This window comes from Camelina sativa, chromosome 17 (genome assembly GCF_030686135.1).
Source record: "Camelina sativa cultivar CO46 ecotype springtype chromosome 17, ASM3068613v1".
In the NCBI taxonomy this organism is placed as follows: Eukaryota; Viridiplantae; Streptophyta; class Magnoliopsida; order Brassicales; family Brassicaceae; genus Camelina; species Camelina sativa.
The window spans coordinates 16,067,289-16,089,462 of NC_141896.1; the positions used below are offsets into that span (position 1 = coordinate 16,067,289).

General features: G+C 32.3%; 1 protein-coding gene and 3 pseudogenes across 3 annotated transcripts; 2 read left to right on the forward strand and 2 right to left on the reverse strand.

Annotated features, from left to right (window-relative positions):
• Positions 1-1,503: 1,503 nt before the first annotated feature.
• Positions 1,504-4,358, reverse strand: LOC147923847 (protein RGF1 INDUCIBLE TRANSCRIPTION FACTOR 1-like; annotated as a pseudogene).
• A 1,849-nt stretch (positions 4,359-6,207) lies between these two features.
• Positions 6,208-7,795, forward strand: LOC147923848 (F-box only protein 12-like). The gene is made up of 2 exons (XM_087497351.1): positions 6,208-7,191; positions 7,288-7,795. Exons 1-2 carry the CDS (start codon positions 6,252-6,254, stop codon positions 7,614-7,616), a joined length of 1,269 nt encoding a protein of 422 aa, XP_087353477.1. The 5' UTR covers positions 6,208-6,251; the 3' UTR covers positions 7,617-7,795.
• A 5,200-nt stretch (positions 7,796-12,995) lies between these two features.
• LOC104757498 (putative F-box protein At1g30930 pseudogene) lies at positions 12,996-14,515 on the forward strand (annotated as a pseudogene). The gene has a single exon (XR_015587477.1). The product of XR_015587477.1 is annotated as a putative F-box protein At1g30930 pseudogene (transcript).
• Positions 14,516-14,687: 172 nt separating this feature from the next.
• LOC147923849 (transcription factor bHLH111-like) lies at positions 14,688-19,182 on the reverse strand (annotated as a pseudogene). Its single transcript, XR_015587478.1, has 8 exons — positions 19,129-19,182; positions 18,131-18,489; positions 16,727-17,264; positions 16,427-16,564; positions 15,322-15,389; positions 15,133-15,198; positions 14,965-15,003; positions 14,688-14,891 (listed from the first exon to the last, which is right to left on the reverse strand). The product of XR_015587478.1 is annotated as a transcription factor bHLH111-like (transcript).
• Between the last annotated feature and the right edge of the window lie 2,992 nt (positions 19,183-22,174).

Consider the following 22,174-nt stretch of genomic DNA (forward strand, 5'->3'; position numbering starts at 1 on the left):
TCATAAAATGTAATCAAACTAATAAACTAATTGACCCGTAATTCAATTTGTCCGACTTGTTGATCCAGTGGCCCGAAAGACTTCCGGTTCACCTTCCGGTCCAGTTTTAAAGACATTGATTTATAGTAAAAGCTTGGAAGGATGTTAGGTCAGATTTGGAATATCCCGTTTAAGATTTTCGGTTACGATTAAGGTTTTATTTGTTACCATTAATATATGAACTATCAACTTGTAACCAATTAATATTTGGATTAATTTATAACTTATGTATAACCTATTTGTAACCATTTATAACCATTTATTAAAATTATAAAGTCTACCAAAATAATGTTGTGTACTTCCCTTTTATCAAAAAGGAGATAGTACTAATTAATTACTTAATACTTTATTGATTGCATCCTACTAAATCAACGTTGAATTGTTGTAGTAATTCCGAAGTCATAAATTTACCCTTTATTTCCTCAATACTATAGTACTGTTTTTTTTTCAAGCAATTCTATAGTGTACTATAACAAGCTAATTATAAAAACAAAACATAAAAGCATAGTACTAGCTAGTTAGTACTTAGTAGTTACGCTCTAGTTAATGGCAAGGCACAGAGCGTATGGTAACGCTTCCGTGCTTGATTCCATATCGTACGCCTAATGCTAACCACGAAGCATAACGTAAACGTCGATACACAGAGACTTTCCAATCTCATAATCGGTGCACTAATTGTTGGTATTTAAAATTAAAATCTTAGTTCCTCCTTTTTTTGTTATGTAATTTAATAATTATTGGTATTATTTATTAATCTAAGTCGCCTGTCGTCTTTTTTTTTGTTATGTATTACTCATGTATTGCTTATAGTTTAGTTCTTATACGTATAATTCGAACACATGTGATGTTAAGACAATAAACACAAAAGCAAAAATTGTGTGTTTTTACTTGGTACTTTCGACATGTGTCCGAAGTTTTAATGATGTAGGCATGTAGCATATGTTATGTTAAATTAGTTTTTAAAAATAACTCTTGAGTCTTGACTAATGATATTATTGATATTTATATAACTATCCAATTCTAAGAAACATCAAGCAATATATAGAATAAAATTACACGAACTCGAATTTGTGCGGGAATTCAATTTTGTAAGATACATCCTGAGTAAATTGATAACAATAATAAAATAAATAAAAAGGGATATCCGAGCAACCAATGAATTGGTAAAGCAGAAAAAAAACGGTGTTGGTGTAATTGATGACGCAGCTGATGATACTTTTCAGCTGTCCCCGTGAAAACCTGTTGTCGTCTCTTGCCTCTCCCAATGAAAATTACCCAAACTACGAGTCCTCTTCATTATTTGTTTTATTACTCACTTATTCTTTTATAAAGTAGTAACTAAAATCACATACACCTTTTTTTATTATTCAAGAAGAGACCAATAATTCATCAAAAAAATAAAAGTTACAGAAAAAAGTGATTTCGACCCACAAAAGAAATTAAAAAAAACCCATAAAAGTAAACACATTTTCATGATAAAAGAGTACTAATTATCGTACCCGTTACAACATGTACCTAACAGAAGAAACACGATACATATTATATATAGAATGCTTATTTTTCAAAATTATTTTTGCCTATAGTTTTTTTATATTTATGAAAAAGGAGCCCTATGAGGAGCACCTTTCCTTCTATTACCAAGTGATGAAAGAACCATCCCACGCAAGTAATGGCTCTCTTGCTTATTGTTCTTGTTCTTCTTCTTCTTCTCTCTCTTACTACTACTGTTGTTACCCTTGCTCCGATTGATCGGAAATGACCATCATATCCTCTGAATCCTCCATCGTCGACATCTCTTCGAGCTGATCATGTCCGTCCATTCTCAAACCCTCGAACGTGAAATCCGATTCATCAATTCTATAGAGAATGCTTGATAAATCATCTCCTTGATATGATAAGTAATCCACCTGCATTCAAAATTTTTTAATCATTGTTAGGTAACATAATTGTGTCCTACTATAATAATAACAATACATATGACTAATATTGGACATGATAGTTCATAACCTAGGAAAGTGCCCACTTTGTACTTGCACATGTGTTTAAGAATATTAAACAAATGAACACATAATCCAAGAATTTTTTTAGCATGATTATAAAGCATGGAGAAAGAAAAAAAACAGCTGTTTCCCAAAGTTTTGTTATTTCAACTTGAGAGTAATGATTTATTAAAAATAAACTTTACTAGTATTTCATATGGTTAAAAGTTGAAGCAATCATTCTATTCTATTATTATTTCTAATTTTTACTAGAATAAAAACAATAAACAAGAGAATCTCAAGAATTATTGGGTCTCACTTTTGATATTCATGAGTCAACTATGCCAACAACTTAACTAAATTTACATGTTTTATTGCGCTAGTAAGAAAATAAATTCAAATTAAAAGGTTTAATTTATCTTCTTATTCAACTAAAAGAATGAATATGTAATATATTATTTACCTTGCAGGACAGTGAACAAAAGTGGAATGGTTCTTGAAGGATTCTATCACAAGTGAAGCAAACATTTGAAGACACCTTAGCTCTTGATTGTGGTCTTTGGTTTATGAATATCACTTTGGCTCCATTAATTGTATATGGCTGACGTACAAATTGTCAATCAGTACAACAAATTAAACTTACATCAAAGCCCTGAAAAAAAAAAATATAGTATTCACCTGAACATATGAACAATCTATGAGCTTCTCAAGATCACTCAGCCGTACGACGTCATGGTATACGTATCGTCTCACCTGCCAATTCATAAACGAAAGGGCTTAATTGATAGAATGTAAATTAGGGTAAACATCATAGTTACTGCAAAAAAAATTTCTCTCCCAAAAATAAAATCAAACCAAGGATGGATTTACTTGCACCAATAATGTTTTTGGGGAATAGTGGATAATGATTAAAAATTTGAAATTGATAAAAACAAAAACCTGTGGGGAAGAAGTAAAGGGAAGTGAAGGAAAAGGAATTTGGTCAAAGCTTTGATGTTCTTTGAAAGCAACAGCTCAAGAGAAGTTGAGCAGAGAAGACAATAAATTTTAAAGGAACCAAGCAAATTGAAAAGAAGAAAGAATAAATAAAAGATGTGAAAAGATACATACTATATATAGAAACAAACCAAATCCACACAATAGACAATTCAAGTCCAATTACTATCATCACATACATAAAATATGTATACATGCTTTCAAACATCTACAATTTACAACATAAATTAGAGAACTGATCATATGTTTAGACTTTAATTAGAGTACAACTCAAACCAAATCTTAGTAGATGGCTTAAAGGGTCTTTTAAGAAGATGAACATTATTATTAAAAGAAACATATTTTTGGGGAGAAGAAAAAGTTTATGATAATGAAAGGTCCATTAAAATAAAATAAAAAGTTTTTATAGTACAATTTCCAAAAGCTCTATAATTTTCAATTACAAAGATTACTACTATGTGCATGTGAATTCCAATTAAACTCGAATCCGAGGCCAGAGTAAAAACAAAACCCATCAATTCATTTTTTCTATGGAATTGAGAAAATTTCTGGGAAAATAACCAAAAAAAAAAAAAAAAAATCCACAAAAACAAGGGTTTTGGAAAATTTAGGCTTAAATTTGCTAACGTGGTTGTGAGTAATATAAGATGGGTGCAAGTTACCAAGTAAACTGTCTTACTACAATCCAAACATATTTTTTCATGATTGTTTTTTTAATCGGAGTAACAGTATAAAACATACGTACGTAGTTACGTACGCAGTGATTCTAGTTTGCGTAGGTGTGATAAGTGTAAGTAAGTACAAGTTTTCATCAAATTAAAAACAAACAAAATCAATAATCACAAAAAAAAAAAAAAAACATGGGTATTGAAATTGTCTCGAGATCGAATCAAGGGTCATCGAAATTTTCTCAAATTTGTCATTAGATCAACGAGAAAATTTCAATTAAAATTTGAGAAAATTAGTGAAAATTTTTGTTGGAAGTGAGTTTAGTACCTGAAGAAGAGGATGAGAGCGATGGGAAGGGAGACAGTGAGGACAAACACTGAGACAACAGAGTAAGCAGAAGACGTTCTTCTCGCTTTTACGGCGAGTTTCGTGGATTCCACAGCTCGAGAAGAATGTTTCAGCCAGTAGTCCTTCAAGCCATGCAGGTTTCGTTGCCACCATCATCATCATCTCTTCTTCTTCCTCCTCACCTTCTCTAACCATTTATGTTAATTAAAAAGAGTTCGAAAATTTTCACTCAATTTCAATATATAACCCTATTGATGAAGAAACAAGAACCCTAAGAAAGATTGAGATTTTGATTGGGAGCTTTGGACCTTAAATTTGGAGAGTGTGTGTGTGTGTGTAAAGAAGAAGAGAGTGTAAATGTTTATATAATATCTAATGCTATATGTATACGTGTGTGTATATATATATGTATATTGCTTATTTGTTTTGTAATGTAGAGGAGGTTCCAGAATTATTGTCGCTACGTATAGAAAGAGAAAGTGTTGGTTGGGTGGGAGAGAGAGAGAGAGAGAGAGAGAGAGAGAGAGAGAGAGAGAGAGAGAGAGAGAGAGAGAGAGAGAGAGAGAATGTCTTTATTGAGAAAACGAATTGTTCCCAAAAAGATCAAATCTTCTCTCCATTGGCGAAATATCAAAATTTTTGTGTGACAAAAAGTGTCATCATACATTATATTGAAGTTTAAATCTTGATTTTTCCATGGGACAATAACACAACTCAACATTCTTAAGTTTTTGATTACCTTTACATGGAACAAAAAGATTCGAGGAGATCCTCCGGAGGGGTTTTATCTTGTTTCCTTTTGAAACTTTACTTGAAACAATATTACTAGTAGAGTATATTACTGGTGTGTATACAATGTATATCTCTTTATTTTCTTCTTGTTGTTGTTGTTGTGTGCATTTATTAGGATATATACTTATAATTTTGTGAAGGACAAGTGTCCGAGAAGATTAGTTTGTTTGGACGGATCTCTAAGGCTAAATTACCTTTTTAGGATATGATATATGAGTCATGTTTTTACCGTCGTTCCACACTAGCAAGTAGCAACAAAAGAAAAGGTAATTTTTATCTGGTTAAAGATTTTACTAGCTAGAATTCACCTTTAAAAGATATTTGTAAATCTTATGGAGGTGTAAAGATATGGAGTGAATCACACGACGTTAAGAATATATGATTATGGATCTTAACATTAAAATAAAACGATTGTGACTAGTACATCTCCTCAAACCTAAAACCAAAACAAATTTTATTTGATTTCATTTCAAAAGCTACTTAAATCAGTAACTTTTAGGCTTTGTCGTGAGTTCTATACCAGTTGAGTTATTGTTTTTTTGATAAATTTTCTAAATTAATAAATAATAAGGTATAATGTACTATTATAAATACTATAATTTAGATATATGCCAAAAACATTAGTCTGGTTAGTATATATGATATGTTTATTAATTTAATAAACAAGAACGAACAAAACACACACAAGAGAGAGTGTGTATGGATGGCAGAGCCAGGGACGTTGGCCTTGGCAAGAGTGCTACTCTTTTCTTTTGTTTAAAACTTTTGAGTACTCTTCTCTTTTCTCCTCACCTCGGTTTCGTATAAAGCTTTCTCATATTCTTTGTTCTCTTTGTATCTTGACTAGTTAAATCTGCTCTATAAAAATGTGTTCCTTAGTTCGTATATAATTTTGGTTATTAGAATTAGTTGTGCATGGTTTCTGAGATTGTGGAAGACTAACCGTTGAGCATGCATCACAACTCACAAGAATAGGATCGAAGTTACATTTTGAAATTTCATTTTACATGCGATTCCAAGTTGGTCTAGCATAGATGATTTAAATATTTTTTTTTTAAAAAGGAAAATGAAATTTCAAATTAATTCTAATATTATAACTTATTTGTTCTTTGTTTTTAGAAAACTTAACATCGATATACTATTGGTGGTGTCACGTAACAAACTAGTTTGTTCTAATAAAATTCAAAATCCGTTGTCGAGAAAACACCTGAAATAATATAACAAATAGAATTGTAAATCGAAACTAATTTATAATTTTTGAGATAATATACAGATTTTGATGTTTAAAAGCCCATATACTTATTGGGCTTCAATAGGTTCAATTTCAAATCCACCAAAGGCCCTTTAACATCATCTACTTAGGTCGAAGGAGATATTTCACATACTCTCGCCGTCCGATTCCGATCAACAAAACACGACGGAGCAAAAATGGAGAACTCGATTCCGACTGATCTCATCGTCGAGATAGTCTCGAGATTGCCAGCAAAATCAGCAGCGAGGTGTCGCTGCGTGTCGAAGCTATGGAGAACCATCCTCCGGCGTCAGGATTTCACCGACTTGTTTCTAACCAGGTCCAAAGCTCGTCCACAACTCTTACTTGCGGTTAAACAACTACAAGACGGTGAGTGGAGCTTTTACTCAGCTCCTCAGCCTCAGAATCCATGTAAGAAGTCGTCTCTTGTAGTATCCGCCGCTGATTTTCATATCAAGTTCTCTAAAGGAACAAGCGGATACGACTGCAGCTATGCCTCTGGTTTGATCTATTTCCATAAGATGTGTATCCCAAGGGAAGATGAAGATCTAAAGCATGTGATATGTAACCCTCTCACAGGACAGTATGTGATCTTACCTGAACTCAGAGGTGAATCGTATAGCTATCTAGGGTTTGATCCGGTTAATAAGGAATTCAAGGTATTGTTCATGTCTACCTGTTTCTATATAGCTTATAATGATACAGATCATTATATCTTAACACTGGGAACTGGGGAATTGAGGTGGAGGAAGATCAAATGTCCTTTTACTCATGAGCCTTTTTGGGAAAGGATTTGCATCGATGGTGTTTTGTATTACTCAGCTCAAGTTGATGATGATGATGGAGGAAGGTCTAATGTGATAGTTTGCTTTGATGTTAGGTCTGAGAAATTCAAGTTCATAGCCGCACAACGGTATTATAATCATTTGGTAAGCTATAAGGGGAAATTAGGTGTGATTAAGTTGGAGTATGCTTATAGTTGTGTTGAGTTGAGTATGTGTGTTCTTGAGGATGTTGAGAAACAGGAATGGTCTAAACATGCCTATACTTTGAGGCCTGCGAGTCGAGTTGTTAAGTTTAGTCGCGATCGATCCGTTGTTTGGGTGACTGCTTCAGGTGAGATTGTTTTGTCGACGGATTATGCATCTTATCCATTTTATGTTATCTACTTCAATCCCGAAAGGAACACTCTCCAAATTGTTGAAATGCAAGGTGTTGGAGGAGCTAATTGTGATTGCGGCCTATACCCCTTTGTAGACTATGTAGAGGATCTTAGTCTCAACGATGCAATGCCACTCATGCCAAGCCCTTTAGAACTAGGGCGAAATATAGTTCCCGAGATGCCTAAACCACGACAACGTCGGCATACATCACCTGACCTCTCCAAGTCTTCTCAATCTGTGAAGAACAAAGAGCAGAACAAGTATGGATTATCATCAGCTAACCTGCTCTATCGCTCCGTTGGCTTAGCGATTTCATCTGCTGTTTTATTTAGTTTGTTTTTCGTTTTCTTTTTAAAGTTCTATCATTCTGCTGGCTAAGCTTAGCTAAACTTGTCACACATGGGACATAAGATCAAACCGCTTAATCAGTAGTATGTTTTAAAGGTACATTAATAGACGATGTCTGTTGCATTGTAGTATATCTAAATTAAACTCCAAAATTATTGTATTCTTTCTATGACCATATCACAATGTTTAAGGTTGTAAGTTAGGAACAATTGCATATCATTGACTGTTGTTAAAATCCATATATTATCTATACACATACTACTACTCTTCCGTTCTACTGCCGAATCACCAAAATGGTTTATCACTACCATAAATTTAATGAGGTTTTGATTGGGAGCTTTGGACCTTAAATTTGGAGAGTGTGCGTGTGAAGAAGAAGAGAGTGTAAATGTTTATATAATGTTAATATTATTAAAAGTGGAGTACATTTTGAAAATGTCTACAATTTCACTATATTATTACCAAATGTGTCATTGCTTTTAAAGACTAAAAAGTCAGCTCATTAAGAATAAACTCGGTTTAACATTATTTTATTTATCCATGTATCTCTCAATTAATTTTTTTATATACATTTTGCAAGTACATTTTGTAAAAGAAAGCTTGAAGTTCTATACTATTTACAATCCTATGTCATTGACATTTATCGTTTGTTAAGAAAATTAGAAACTAATATTATTATATTTAACAAAATTTCCTAAAATCATTCCTTAATATATCCAATTACAATTTTCCAATTTTTTTTTCTCTCCTTTCATCCTTATATGATTTTATTTCTTTTAAATATTATTTTATTACATAAAATATATAATAAAAATACAAGTTATTTTGCATATGTTGCAATGAATTTTTTAAAACAGATGTATATTACTCAATCAAAAAAGTGTATGTATTATGTTCCACATCGGGTATAAAATTTTAGACAATGGTTCAAGTTTATTATAAACTAGATACGGACCCGCACATACGTGCAGGGATATTTTCATAAGTTTTTTTTTTATTTCTAAAAGAATTTGTTATGTTTTTGTTAATTACAAATTTGTTTTGTGGGTTTGTTGAGAGTTTTTTTTGTAAAAATATTGTATTACAAATATTATGCATAGTTGTAAAATAAAAAAAATAGTATGCATAGTTGTAAAATAGCTTCCGGGGATAAATTTTCGGATCAATTTTAACATAAAGTTTTTTTAGTCCTTCATACATAGTACAATTACGTTTGGCAAAGCTAATGGTTGTTGTAAGTCTTCTAGATTCAGACCCGCACGTACGTGCAAAATTGATTTCAAAAACTAAGTTTACTATCCTATATGCATTATATTATATACATGTGAGGTAATACTTGTAAACATATTTTTTAGGAATCAACATTCATAGTCCAAACTTGTACCTGTTTAGTAATAGATTTGTTTTTAGTTCAGTTTATACAAACAGAATAATTAAATTCGTTTTTGTTATAAGTAAAGACAAAAAAAAAAAAAGGTGGTATGTCTATTTCTAGATCTCAGATTCGTCTCATCCCATATATATCATGTTTTCTCATTCATAACTATAGTTTAAATAATAATTTACTGATTTAAAATATTATATTTTATTCCAACAGATCAAAACATAACTAAAAGATTTGGTATAACATTTATAACCCGAACATATATCAGTTGGGCATTTGGTACAAATTATTTCATATCTATTACAAATTATTATAAAATTTTAATACTATAGATTAGATAATCTATACCTGAAAATTTATAGATTATATTTACTTATTTGGTTTATCATTGTAAGCTCACAAGTAACCTGAAAAGCTGCGGGTTCACTGGAAAATTAAATAAATCTCGTCCTGTTTTCTTTCTCCCAAAATTTTATTTTGAATTTTAGTTGTCCAACCTTAATTAGTGATGTAAGTATGCATGCTTTGAATTAATTTTGTGCCAAATAGGTAATATAAAAATGAGTTTGGAGCATATTTAGAGTTTTTTTTCTTAAGAACAATTCTTCTAAACATTTCAGTAATTTATATTACTGAAATTACTGTTGGGTTTTAAACGGCCCAAGGAAAAAAATTCTGTCAAGAACTTTACTTTTTTTTCCGTCAATTTCGAGAACCAAAAATTAGAAAGAGAAAGTTTCTCTGAAAGCAATTGGTGAAGACGCATGCGGTTCTTCATCCTTCCTCTATCAGTCAAAGCAAGGCTCATCAGTCATCAACGTTGATCAGGTTCTTACAATTTTATTATTCTCTTGTTTTGTGTATGTTATTAAAGTTTTGAATCGAAGTGTGTTTTTAATTGTTTAGTTTTCTGTAAATTGTTTGTCCAACAAAAAAAAAGAAAAGAAAAAGTTTTCTGTAAATTGTTCTCAAACTATAACTATGAGAAACTGAATGACTCAGTGACTTCAACATCTTGATTTTTATTGTTTTCGCAGAATATCATTGTCACCATCACAACTCTTATTTTCTACGATTATTGATCTAGAATACCAAGTCTAGTAAATGATTAAAATTTAATATAAACTTTTTCTTGCAAATCCGATTATGGGTTTTAGGCATAATATTAAAGTGATGCTCGATTTTGTTAAAACTATTCTGATAATAGATAATTTGAATGACCTTTCTAATATACTTTTTTTTGCCGTCAAATATACTCTCTTACATTGGAAAGAAAGACAAAATCAGTTTCTTTTTTGTCATGTTAATAAGTTAGACAAAAAGCTAAGCAATATGGATCTAGGCAAGAGAAGCATATGCAAGCACCTGCCATTCCATAGAAATAAGAGGTTAGTAATTTAATCCTCGTAACTTCTCATTTGAAAACTAATCAGAATAGATTTGAATTAATACTAAATAAACTTCGACAAAGTAAATTTTGAAAATATAACTCCTACATGTAAACCTTGTAAACTTTATAGTTATATGTACACTGTAGATGGTATCCTTTTCAACATAGAGAATTGATTGAAAATAGCTTCCAAGTTCCAACTATGATCATGATAGCATGCATCTGCCATTGCCTCTTAAATCTGTAATCAAAGAGAAACTTGCAAATCAGAAACATAATTCTTCTCAATTATTTTCCAATCGAGTTTAATCACAAATCTCTCTAATTCTTTGACATTTTTTTTCTTCACTCCATCCTAAAATTGAGAAGTTGTGAACAGACATATAGAAGATTAAAACAAAAACATTTAAAATAAAATTTGTTTCATCTATTATGCTGTTTTTTTTTAACTTAGTTTTCTTACACATAAATGATGTATTCTCACATCATCATCATCGAGTATCATCTTCAAGGTTTCTTCTAAGAAAGTTGGATATTGCCTCAAACTGGGTACAATCTTCACTTGTATATTCCAAATCATTGTTTGCAGCCATTTTTTTGTTTTTTTTTTGGAAAAATTTGTAATTTTAGATGGTTTGCAGTATTCGAGATGAGTTACACCTTCATTACGTCTACTGTATTTATAGTTGTAGGGCATGTTTAAAAAGTTATTTTCTAGTATTTAAGATTTAATCATATCGTCTATAATTATAATTGGTAAGTTGCTAAAATTTTATATATAAGAATATTTCGAAATCGTTTAGAATATGGTAATTATCCGAAATTTATGTGTAAATTGTCAAAGATGATATTTTATTAAAGGAATAATTTTTTAAAGGAAAGATATTATAATATTGTAATCTCCTAATTGTAACAATATAATTTGAATTGTTATATGTTACATTAAAGGTTGACATGCTAAATACGTGGGTCGATCTGTGGGAAGATTTGTTTAACTTTAGGAAATATACACTTTAATATCGTGCAATCATATTGTTTGGCTGCAATTTTTATTTGTTCTCTTTAAGTTCATCTACACTAAAATATCAATTAATACCTGTTTGGCTCTGATTTTTTGGCTAACCGTAATCCATTTAATATATGTTTGGCATTTCATGTAATAATTTTTTAGTCTATGTTACTTATTAAAAATGCTTCCCTTTTAATAGTATAGATAGTACTAATATGACTAAGGGACAGTGCTATATGGCGAGACGGTTTGAATCGATATTAATATAAATTTAAAATATTATTAATTTGGTGCTACAACAAGGATAAATCATCATTTTTTTTTTAACACCATCAATATTAAAATATTGAACATATCTAAAGTGATTACATTATGATTATGTAGAAAACGAATTTTCGTGCGTTATACCACGAGTTAAATCGTAGAATTAACAATCAAATACGACTATATAAATACAATTATAAACATCAAATAAAATTGACTAACCACCACACCTTTTGATTTGATAATTTTATTAAAAATGTACTTTCGTAGTGTACCGCATGTTAAAATCTAGTTCTCTAGAATCCTTACAACCAAACAAAATAATTTCTTCTTTGATAAGATTAATTTCAAACTTTTTAAAATCTATCTACCTAATTTAAAGCGATATCAGATAAAAGTATAATTCTTTGATTATGCCTAGGTGGGAGAGAGAGATTGAGAATTTGAGACAATTCAACATTCTTAAGTTTGTAATTACCTTTACCTGGAAGAAAAATTGGAGATACTCAGGGAAGGGGTTTATCTTGTTTTCTTTTGAAACATTTTGAACTAATTCAGTATATTTGAATATTTTTTCTTAACAAACAGAATTGTAGATCGAAACTAAGCTGTTATTGGAGAGATGATTTCTAAATCCATATGGAATTGTAAATTTTAGAAATCAAAACAGATGGATTTCGAAATAACATGTTTTATCCTTGGATTTCAATCATTCTATTTTACACTATCAAATCCATTCAAATCCATATAAAACATAATGTGGATTTTGAAATCCAAAAACAAATCATTAAATGAATAACAGAGGATTTTAAAAAGTATTTGTAAATCATGGAACCAATAACACATGATTTTGATAAGTATTTTAAAATCAATGATTGAATAACACATGATTTTTGTTCGGATTTCCAAATCCATCAAAATCATACATCCAATAACCCCCCCTAATTCTATTTGTTTCGTGATCGGGAGATGAATAAGGAAGAGAAGGAGATGGTTCAGATTTTTAATTTGGTTTAGTATTGGTTTTAAGTGGTCAGGTTTTTTAATTTGGTTTAGCGTTGGTTATAAGTGGTTTAGTATCAGTTTAAGTTGTAAACCAGTAAATCAAACGTTTGTGTGTAATTAGGTTTCGAACTTTCAAATTAGGGAGAAACGTCTAGAACTTCCGATTTGTGTCGCCCGAAATCGCAATTTGAATTATATGGAATTGTGGTGCAATATGAAGGATTGTTTTCCCAAACTTATTTATCATATTTGAGATAATATATAGATTTTGATGGTAAAAAGCCCATATGCTTATTGGGCTTGAATATGTTCAATTTCAAATCCACCAAAGGCCCCTAACATCATCTACTTAGGTCGATGGAGATATTTCGGCGAAGAACATATACACTCACTCTCGCCGTCCGATCAACAAAACAAGACGGGGCAAAAATAGAGAAGTCGATCCCGACTGATCTCATCGTCGAGATAGTCTCGAGATTGCCAGCAAAATCAGCAGCGAGGTGTCGCTGCGTGTCGAAGCTATGGAGAACCATCCTCCGGCGTCAGGATTTCACCGACTTGTTTCTAACCAGGTCCAAAGCTCGTCCACGACTCTTACTTGCGGTACAACAACTACAAGACGGTGAGTGGAGCTTTTACTCAACGCCTCAGCCTCAGAATCCATCTGAGAAGTCTTCTCTTGTAGTATCCGCCGCTGATTTTCATATCAAGTTCTCTAAAGGAACAAGCGATTGCAACTGTAGCTATGCCTCTGGATTGATCTATTTCCATAATATGTGTATCCCAAGGGAAGATGAAGAAGATCTAAAGCGTGTGATATGTAACCCTCTCACAGGACAGTATGTGATTTTACCTGAACTTAGAGGTCCTTCGTATAGCTATTTAGGGTTTGATCCGATTGACAAGGAATTCAAGGTATTGTTCATGAATAATCCTGAATATATAGCTTCTAGTGGTACAGATCATTATATCTTGACACTAGGAACTGGGGAATTGAGGTGGAGGAAGATCCGATGTCCTTTTACTCATGAGCCTTTTTGGGAAAGGATTTGCATCGATGGTGTTTTGTATTACTCAGCTCATATTGATTATTATGATGGAAGAAGGTCTAATGTGATAGTATGCTTTGATGTTAGGTCTGAGACATTCAAGTTCGTAGGTGTAGAAAGCCGTTTGATTAACTATAAGGGGAAGTTAGGTGGGATTAAGTTGGTGTGTGAATCTATTTTTGGACCTGTTGAGTTGCGTATGCGTGTTCTAGAGGATGTTGAGAAACAGGAATGGTCCAAGTATGACTACACTTTGAGTGCTGGGAGTGATTTCCGTAATGTTGAAGAGTACCTCTCTGTTCATGGGGTAACCGCTACAGGTGACATTGTTTTGTTGATGAATTCTGCATCTGCTCTTGCACCGTTTAATGTTTTCTACTTCAATCCGGAAAGGAAAACTTTCCAAAGTGTTGAAATCCAAGGTGTTGGAGTTGATTGTGATTGCAAATTACAGGCCTTTGTAGACTATGTGGAGGATCTTAGTATTAATGATGCAATGCTACTCAAGTCAAGCACTTTAGAACTAGGCCTTTGTTGCCATACATCTCCTGGCCTCTCCAAGTCTTCTCAGTCTGTGAAGAAGGAGCAGATCAAGTATGGATTATCATCAGCTAACCTGCTCTATCACTCTGTTGGCTTAGCTATTTTTTTTGTTCTATGTAGTTTGTTTTTCGTTTTCTTCTAGTTCTATCATCATTTTGCTGGCTTACCTAAATTTGTCACAGAAACGCCTAATCAGTAGTGTATGTTTTAAAGGTGCATTAGTAAACTAGTCTGTGCTGCATTGTAGTATACCTAAATCAAGCTCCAAAATTATTGTCTTCTTTATATGACCATATCACAATGTTTAAGGAACAACTGTGAATCCGATCCCACTGATTAATATGCATATATATATATTATCTATACACATACTACTCTTTTCGTTCTACTGCAGAATCACCAAATGGTTTATCGTCGCTACCATAAATTTAATCAAATGGTATTCTCTACACACTTTCTAGCTATACCAGTTGACCGGCTTGTAATCAACGATACAAAGAACTCTATACGAGGGACTCCAGTAGTCAGTTGCACTGTTATCCCCGGTACGCGATTGGGGTGCAAGCAATAGGAACCAAACAGAGCCCTCTACTCCTTAGATCTAGATGTTGTCTTGGTCCTCTTTGTTGTGATCTTCTCTGTCCCATCCTCCCCATGGATCCTACAACCATACATAACTAAATAAATTTTCTTTTCTAAAATATTTTAACACCTTTTTCTCCTTCAAATGTTACCTTAATTGCTGAATTCTTCATATAAGGAGTGCTTAGCAGCTGTATAGTGGTTAAAATCACCAACCAAATTGTTAATTAATATAAGTAATTATGGGTATATATATGCTTGCATATGTAGGCAACAATTATTATTTTCGTACATTTTATCGTATATATAAAGCACGTTACCTTTACTTGCTCTTGATAAAAGTTTATATAAGTGATGGCTTCTTGAAGCACAGAAGCAGTGTCCGTCTGAAATGTTTCAAACCAAATGTTTTACTTTCTTCCTTGTAACATATAAAGGAACGTTGAAAGAGAGAAAAAGAAATTAAAAGCTAAATAGAAAGAAAAAATACGGTCTTATCTTTGTAGTACCTTTCCAAAGGGAGACACAATTTGCTGTAGAGTCGTGATCTTGTCTCGAAGCTTGGCTTTGGTAGTTCCTGCCATTTATTTATTTTTTTTCCAAAATAATAATGTAAGTACTGTATAACGGTTTTGACTTTCTAATTATTTAACCAGTATAGTTTCTTTCAAACAAATTTGCAATATTAGACTCGATACCTAAATAATATTCGACTCGATACCTAAATACATCAATAATTAAAAAAAATCTAATATGTAGTTACCAATTTTTCAACAGAAAAATAAAGATTATTATCAAAACAAATTTAACTATCAAAGTTAGTGCTTGTCAACGTACAGTTTTGCTTTCATCAAAAAAGAAAAGAAAAACGTAAATTTTTACTGTTTAAGTAGATAAATGTATATCACTTGTTTTTGTTTTTTTAGTCATCGATTAAAAAATTAAAACTCATTATTTTTTGGCATGCATTTATTATACCGAAACCGAAAAACCGAACCGAACCGAAATAATAGGTTTGGTTTGGTTATGGTTAAGTCTAAAAATCCGTTTGGTTTTCATTTTAGTTAAGCATTTGGTTTAGGTTTGGTCTGGTTAAAAACCGTAAAACCGAATGGTTTTTTTGGTTTTTTAAAAAAATTTAGGATAAATTAGATATAATTAGTTTCTCCAACTTATAACTTTAAATTGTATAACAATATCAATATTTTTTTTCTTTATTGGGCTTATAGTTATTGATCTCTTAGTAATCTATCGAATTACAAAACTAAATTTGGATTCTATTTTTTTTTTTTATGTTTAGGTTTTACTTTTATGTTTATTTTTAGTTATGTATCAACTATATATTTTTTAAAAGTATAAAATAACCATTAAAAACCGGAACCAAACCGAAACCGAACCGAACTGTGATACATATGGTTTTTATATGTTCCATTTTTTATGAAACCAAAAAAACCATAAACCGAAAAAACCTAACCGTAACCAAACCGAATTACATATGGTTTCTTTATGGTTCCATTTTTATAAAACCAAAAAAACCGTAAACGAAAAAACCGAACCTAAACCAAACCGAAAAACCGAACGCCCACCCCTACATTTATACGTACTTACGTACACACATATATAGCATAGAGATTACCTTCTCCGGTGAAAGTGTAGAGCCACCGCCGCATTTGGCCTCTTCGAGACTTCATCGGAAATTTCTTCACATCTTTTCTTCTTGCCGGCGTTTGTTGTTCCCAACCTCACAGTTGCCTACAAAACAGCTTCCAAGTTCGTGTTTAACGTCGGTACATATATATACTAGTTGGTAATATTTGTATAACTGTGGAGTTGAATGGTGAATGAATCTAACACCTTTTACACTATTGCATCATATATTTGATGATATGAACAGATTGTATAGCGTATACGTACCAGTGATGCCGTTTGATGTTCTTTCTTGTTAAACTCGGATAAGTTTAAGGCCTTAAAGCATGGCTTAAACGACGGATTAATATCCGACAATGGCCGACTTAACCTTATATCAAGGAAACCTCTAGAACTTTCAATAGGATCATGGAACAACGAACCACCACCACCAGTACTTGAGCCATTATTGTAGCAAAGAGTTTCCTCGTTTTTCACTTCCAAGGCTTGTCTGTACATAGAAACATCGTCGTTTGTCTGAGAATGATCATGATCGAAGTGATGATGAAGGTTATGGTTCATGTCGGGATTATTCGGTGGCGCGATGGACCAGTGCTTCCCTACAAGATCTGTTAACTTTGACAGCCGTTGGTCACTACTTTGATCGTACCTAACTTGGTTTGTGTCATAGACCCAACCGTTACCGTTATCGCAGGCTGGCTCGTATGATTGTAACTCTGATGTTGTTGATGAGTTTCTTGAAGATGTTAAGTGGTGATTATGATGATGATGATCCATCATTTGATCTCCTAAGCTTCTACCAGGCCTGTTCATTTTATATATAAATGTGTGTATTTTAGAAATGTGATATTTATACAAAACATAAGGTATATATGAACTCTATATCTTTATATATATTATGAATTTATGGGTAATTTACATGCTAGCTTATTGTTTTTGCTTACAGAATAAGAAACTATACATATTACATTGCAATACTTTCACTAAAAATAATTTTGAGAAATTGTAAGTACTAAGCAAATACAAAATGGTAATTCTTCGTTTGCGTTTTTACGTTTTCGTTTATATATTGTTCAAGTAATGGCTACGAAAAGAAAACATTGTATTTTAAAAATTGTAAAACATAATATTTGATCTAGTAGACGCAATATACCAAAAACAAATATATTAATTATAGTTAACTACTACAACTTTCTTTTACTTAAAAAAAAACAATAAACTACATATCTCGAGTGGCCAATAATAAAAGATGGATCTTATATAAGTGCAAAATTATAGGCATACCCTCACCAATCAAACGTTAAATCATTTATTGGGGAACAATAATTCAAAAGAGCTACTAATTCACTTTTGTAAACTAACTTTAGACCTCTCTTTTGTTTCTAACGTTTTTTTCTATTTTATTTTTTAGACCTGGAAGCATAAAGCATATTCATTCTTTTTTAAACAAAGAAAAATAACAATAATATGAACTAGACGATATCTTTATGGAATGGAGCGTAAAACTTTAAACCTTATGCTAACTTTGAATCTATTAAACCAAAAAAAAAAAAAAAAAAACTTTGAATCTACAATTACCGCTATGTGAATTGCAAGTAATAACGCGAAAGTCAAAGAAGAATAATTCATGAGTGGATAAGATAACTATAAAGTGTTTTGATAGATACTTACAAGAAGGCAAGACTCCATAGATGATTGTGAGAAGAGGCGACATGGTCGCGGAGTAACTCATCGGAGGAGGAGGGAGGCTGAGCCGGAGCCGAGAGAGAGTGATGATTCGAGGATTCAGCAGTTAGGTCCAAACGATTTGAAGCGTTTACGGTAGAGATCGAGAGATTGTCTTCTTCACAGCTAACGTTTGTGTTTGAGATATTAGTACTACTCTTATGGTAAAACGACGTCGAAGTAATGGAGTTTGCATGATCGTTATGATGATGTTGAACATCTTCCCACCATGATGAACTTGGAGTGCATTCTTCCTTAACATTTTTTTTGCCTTTCTTCGAACCGTTTTTTTTTTTAGGCTTCGTCTTTTATTTTGTTGGTTAAGAGTCTAGAGGATATGTGCATTAGAGAATATAAAGTGTATGTGATACGATCGGTGGTGGTGACAATATTATATGCGAGTGGGGTATGTCCACTAAGTTACATTTAAAACTACATATAGTTATATATATGTATCTAAGCCACCGAAGATGTTTTATATGCGGTCTGCGTAAGATCGTACGTCAATTGAAGATGTGTTTGACCTCTACATGAACTTGTCACATTTTTTTCGGTAACAAGACGGATCTAGGAATACTTTTTAATCAGTTAAATTCTATAGAAGCTAATAATGTAATATTGGTAGGTATTAATCTTTGGCCTAGACATTAACATGCAGACTCGCAACAAACTATAAAAGATAGATTCCTATAAACAGCATGCCATGAACCATTTGATACTACCCAAATGGTTACTGTTTTCTTTGTAATAATTCTTTTTTCAAACATTTTAGATTCTTGGAGATTAGTTTAGTTTCAAAGATTCCAAAGATTTGCCCGCAATCAATATATGATTAGTTAGGAACCAATTGGGTTCCAAAACATGTTTTTGCCTCCGAGAAAGAGACATTGCCATCAGACTTGTTATTTGGCCAACCTATAATCCACAATTCACCTATTACGTACCACAATATGCCTCCGCCACAAGTAAATGCGGCCGGTTGCCAAACTCCTTGACATGAGGTATAAGGTGGGTGGTTTGATGTTTATAGGTACATACCCGAAAATTGTTTGTCTCGACCTCTGCATTGGCGAGAGATAAGGCGTGTGGCCGTATTAAAAGCTCCGCGTTTCAAGAGTGCACAAGGAGTTGAATCGGACTTCGGGCCATAGTCACTAGCTAGGTAATCCTTTACGATGATTTGGTTCTATATCTCTATACAATACGTTTATCAAAATTTCATTTCGTATTGTTTTGATGAGTTCATATCGTATGAGAAGCCAATTACTTGGCTTGATTCCCTTGCTACATTAGGTTTGACCAACGTCCATTCTTTTGCTTTCCTGCTTTAATAAAGATGTTGGTTTGCCGACCAAAAGTTTTTTATATATTTTTTTCTTTGATCGATAACAAAATTTCTGATAGTGAAACTAAAAATATATAATATCTGGCGCAAAATTGAAGGGATTTAGATGAAGAACATTAAAACTTATCAACTAAATACTGTTTACGATATACATATAGTTTATTGATTTCTACATGCATGTTGTGTTAATGCAATTAGAAAGACTTGAGCTTCTGATCATACCAAAAAGAAAAAAGAAAAAACCTAGGGCGAAGGAGAAAGGTGTAGAAGGGGCAATAGGGTTTATTTCTTTTAATTCTTTTTTGGGTCCAATTATTGTAAAAAGTGGACACATGATGCCAAACAAATAAATTAAACTAACTTGGATATGTTAATTAAATATGCAAGCGTGATTATTATTGATACACGTTATAATCTTTCTTTTTTTTCGGTAGCCAAAAAAGTAAGGGGCAATATGGAATATTAATGTTTATAATGTAAGGTTTCAAATCACCAAACACAAAAGCACTCGTTTTTCCAATTCATATTTCATGTAATACTCCATTCCATAGCCTTTCTCAGTGTGTGGGCAATCCAGTTTTCAGTTATTTTGATCGAGTGAAAGATATATGTAACCAATAGCAATTTTATCCGTTGTAAGCATATTGATGAGTTGTGTATTATGGAACACTATATACAAAAATAAACTTTTAAAGTCATGAGTTCGGTTGCACAAGAAAAAGATTACTAGTTGGAGATGTCTGATAATCACAACAGATAGTAGTTTTGTGTTTCTTAATATTGACTTATATCTTAAGCTTAATTAATTTGATGCATACTTGTTTGGTGACACGAAACCTAGCAAATAAAAGTTTACGATTCCATACTGGCCCTAACTTTTTTTGTTTTCAAAAAGATAATTTAAAGTATTAATCAATAATCACGCCTGTATAATTAAACTATTATCGTTTCTTGGTGCGCTATTTATTTTTCTCAGGCATTCATCCCTTTTAATCCGAGTCCAATTCCACTCCAAAAGTTTCTTGTCTTTTGCTACATCTTTTTATTTCCTTTTATCATATTTTAATAAATAGCAATTTAAAAAAGAAGATTGAGTGGCCAAATTTTCTGAGGTTGACTTTTGTTAATATTCATTATCATTTATATTTGACTCTTTATTTGTAGTCAATAACCAATCGATAGCACCATAACCCAAAATGGTTTTTTAATGAGGAAAAACATCAATGGTGATTTATAAAGTTTGGTTACATGAAAACTATATAAAATTTAGTGTAAGAGAAAGATTAGGCCAGTCATGAAAGTGTTCTAGGCCCATTTATTTATTGGTGTTTGGTTCTCAGAAGCCCATTCATGCATGCAAGTGCAACGATATTTTTCATTTCCTTTTTTTTTTTTCTTTGGTAAGGGAGTGGGGACAAAGCCCCTTCCAAATTTAGTACGAAAACTTAAAAAAATTTACACACGAGTTCTTCTAAGGACGCAGTCCCTCTAGCATCTTCATCCAAGATAGAAACAATAGAGATGGGGCAAGAATCAAACAAAACGACCCTGAGGGCTGAGAGAAGGCATAGTTAGCCAATCCATCCGTCAGACGATTAGCCTCTCTATAACCATGAGAAATTCGGACACTCCAGTCCTTAGAGATAAAGCCATAGCACATGCGTACTAGGGTAGACAAGGGATGGGTCTCACTTATCCCTGTCTTTAGATATCCGACCACCAACTCCGAGTCTACTACAAGGTCTAGCTGCGGTATTCTCTGATCCCAGGCTAAACACAGGCCGTAGTATACTCCCCAAAGCTCTGCCAATGGCGCCGAGCACACACCGATATTTTTCATTTCCTTTGTTGGTAACGTATGAAAAATTGAAAATGAAACAATCAAGATTTCAGGATGCTACGAAGTTTAAATTTTGCTTATCACAGATTTTGCTATACGGTAAGAAACAAAATCGGACAAAAACCTACAATCCACGTGGGAATATCAACAAAAATCTATATATTTTTTTGTTTTGTTTTTTTGTTTTGTTTTTGATGTTGATCAACAAAACGGTATTATCAAAACAACACAATTTAACGTCACATCAAACAACACAGCACAATGATATTTTTTTAAAGATGAGAAATGAGTTTTTTTTTTTTTGTGATCAAAGATAGTAACAGAAAGGAATCTCTTTTCGGTGTTAAAAAGATACTTATCTTTTTTAAAAAAATTGAACATGTATATTCAAAGCACTTGAATATATTTACATACTTAAGTTTTCGTTTGTTCCAATCGATCAACAAACAAGTACCAGATGTGCGAGGATGAAGTCATCTATTTGCAGAAATCATACAGATCAACTATATATATATATATATTTCCTTATATTACTATTTAGGAAGATGTGACTACAAATTAGCTAAATCATTCTCATCTTTATAGTACTACGTACACGGTACACGTTAGGAAGAGAATAATATATATTATATCAAATATAATTATTTTACACCCTAATGAATTAAGACAGTTTTGTCGCTTTAGGACTACTTCAGATAGATAACTTGGTCCATTTGGTCCATTTATGTTCAAGGACCAGACAACTAATCAGGATGAAGTATGATAACTTCGTCCATTTGGTCCATCAAAAGTATGATGGCTTTTG

Excerpts from the sequence above, each read along its gene's own strand:
- LOC147923848 (XM_087497351.1), top strand. The coding sequence starts at position 6,252 with ATGGAGAACTCGATTCCGACTGATCTCATCGTCGAGATAGTCTCGAGA. Across the intron at positions 7,192-7,287 it reads TGTTTGGGTGACTGCTTCAG|GTGTTGGAGGAGCTAATTGT; the intron begins GTGAGATTGTTT and ends TTGAAATGCAAG.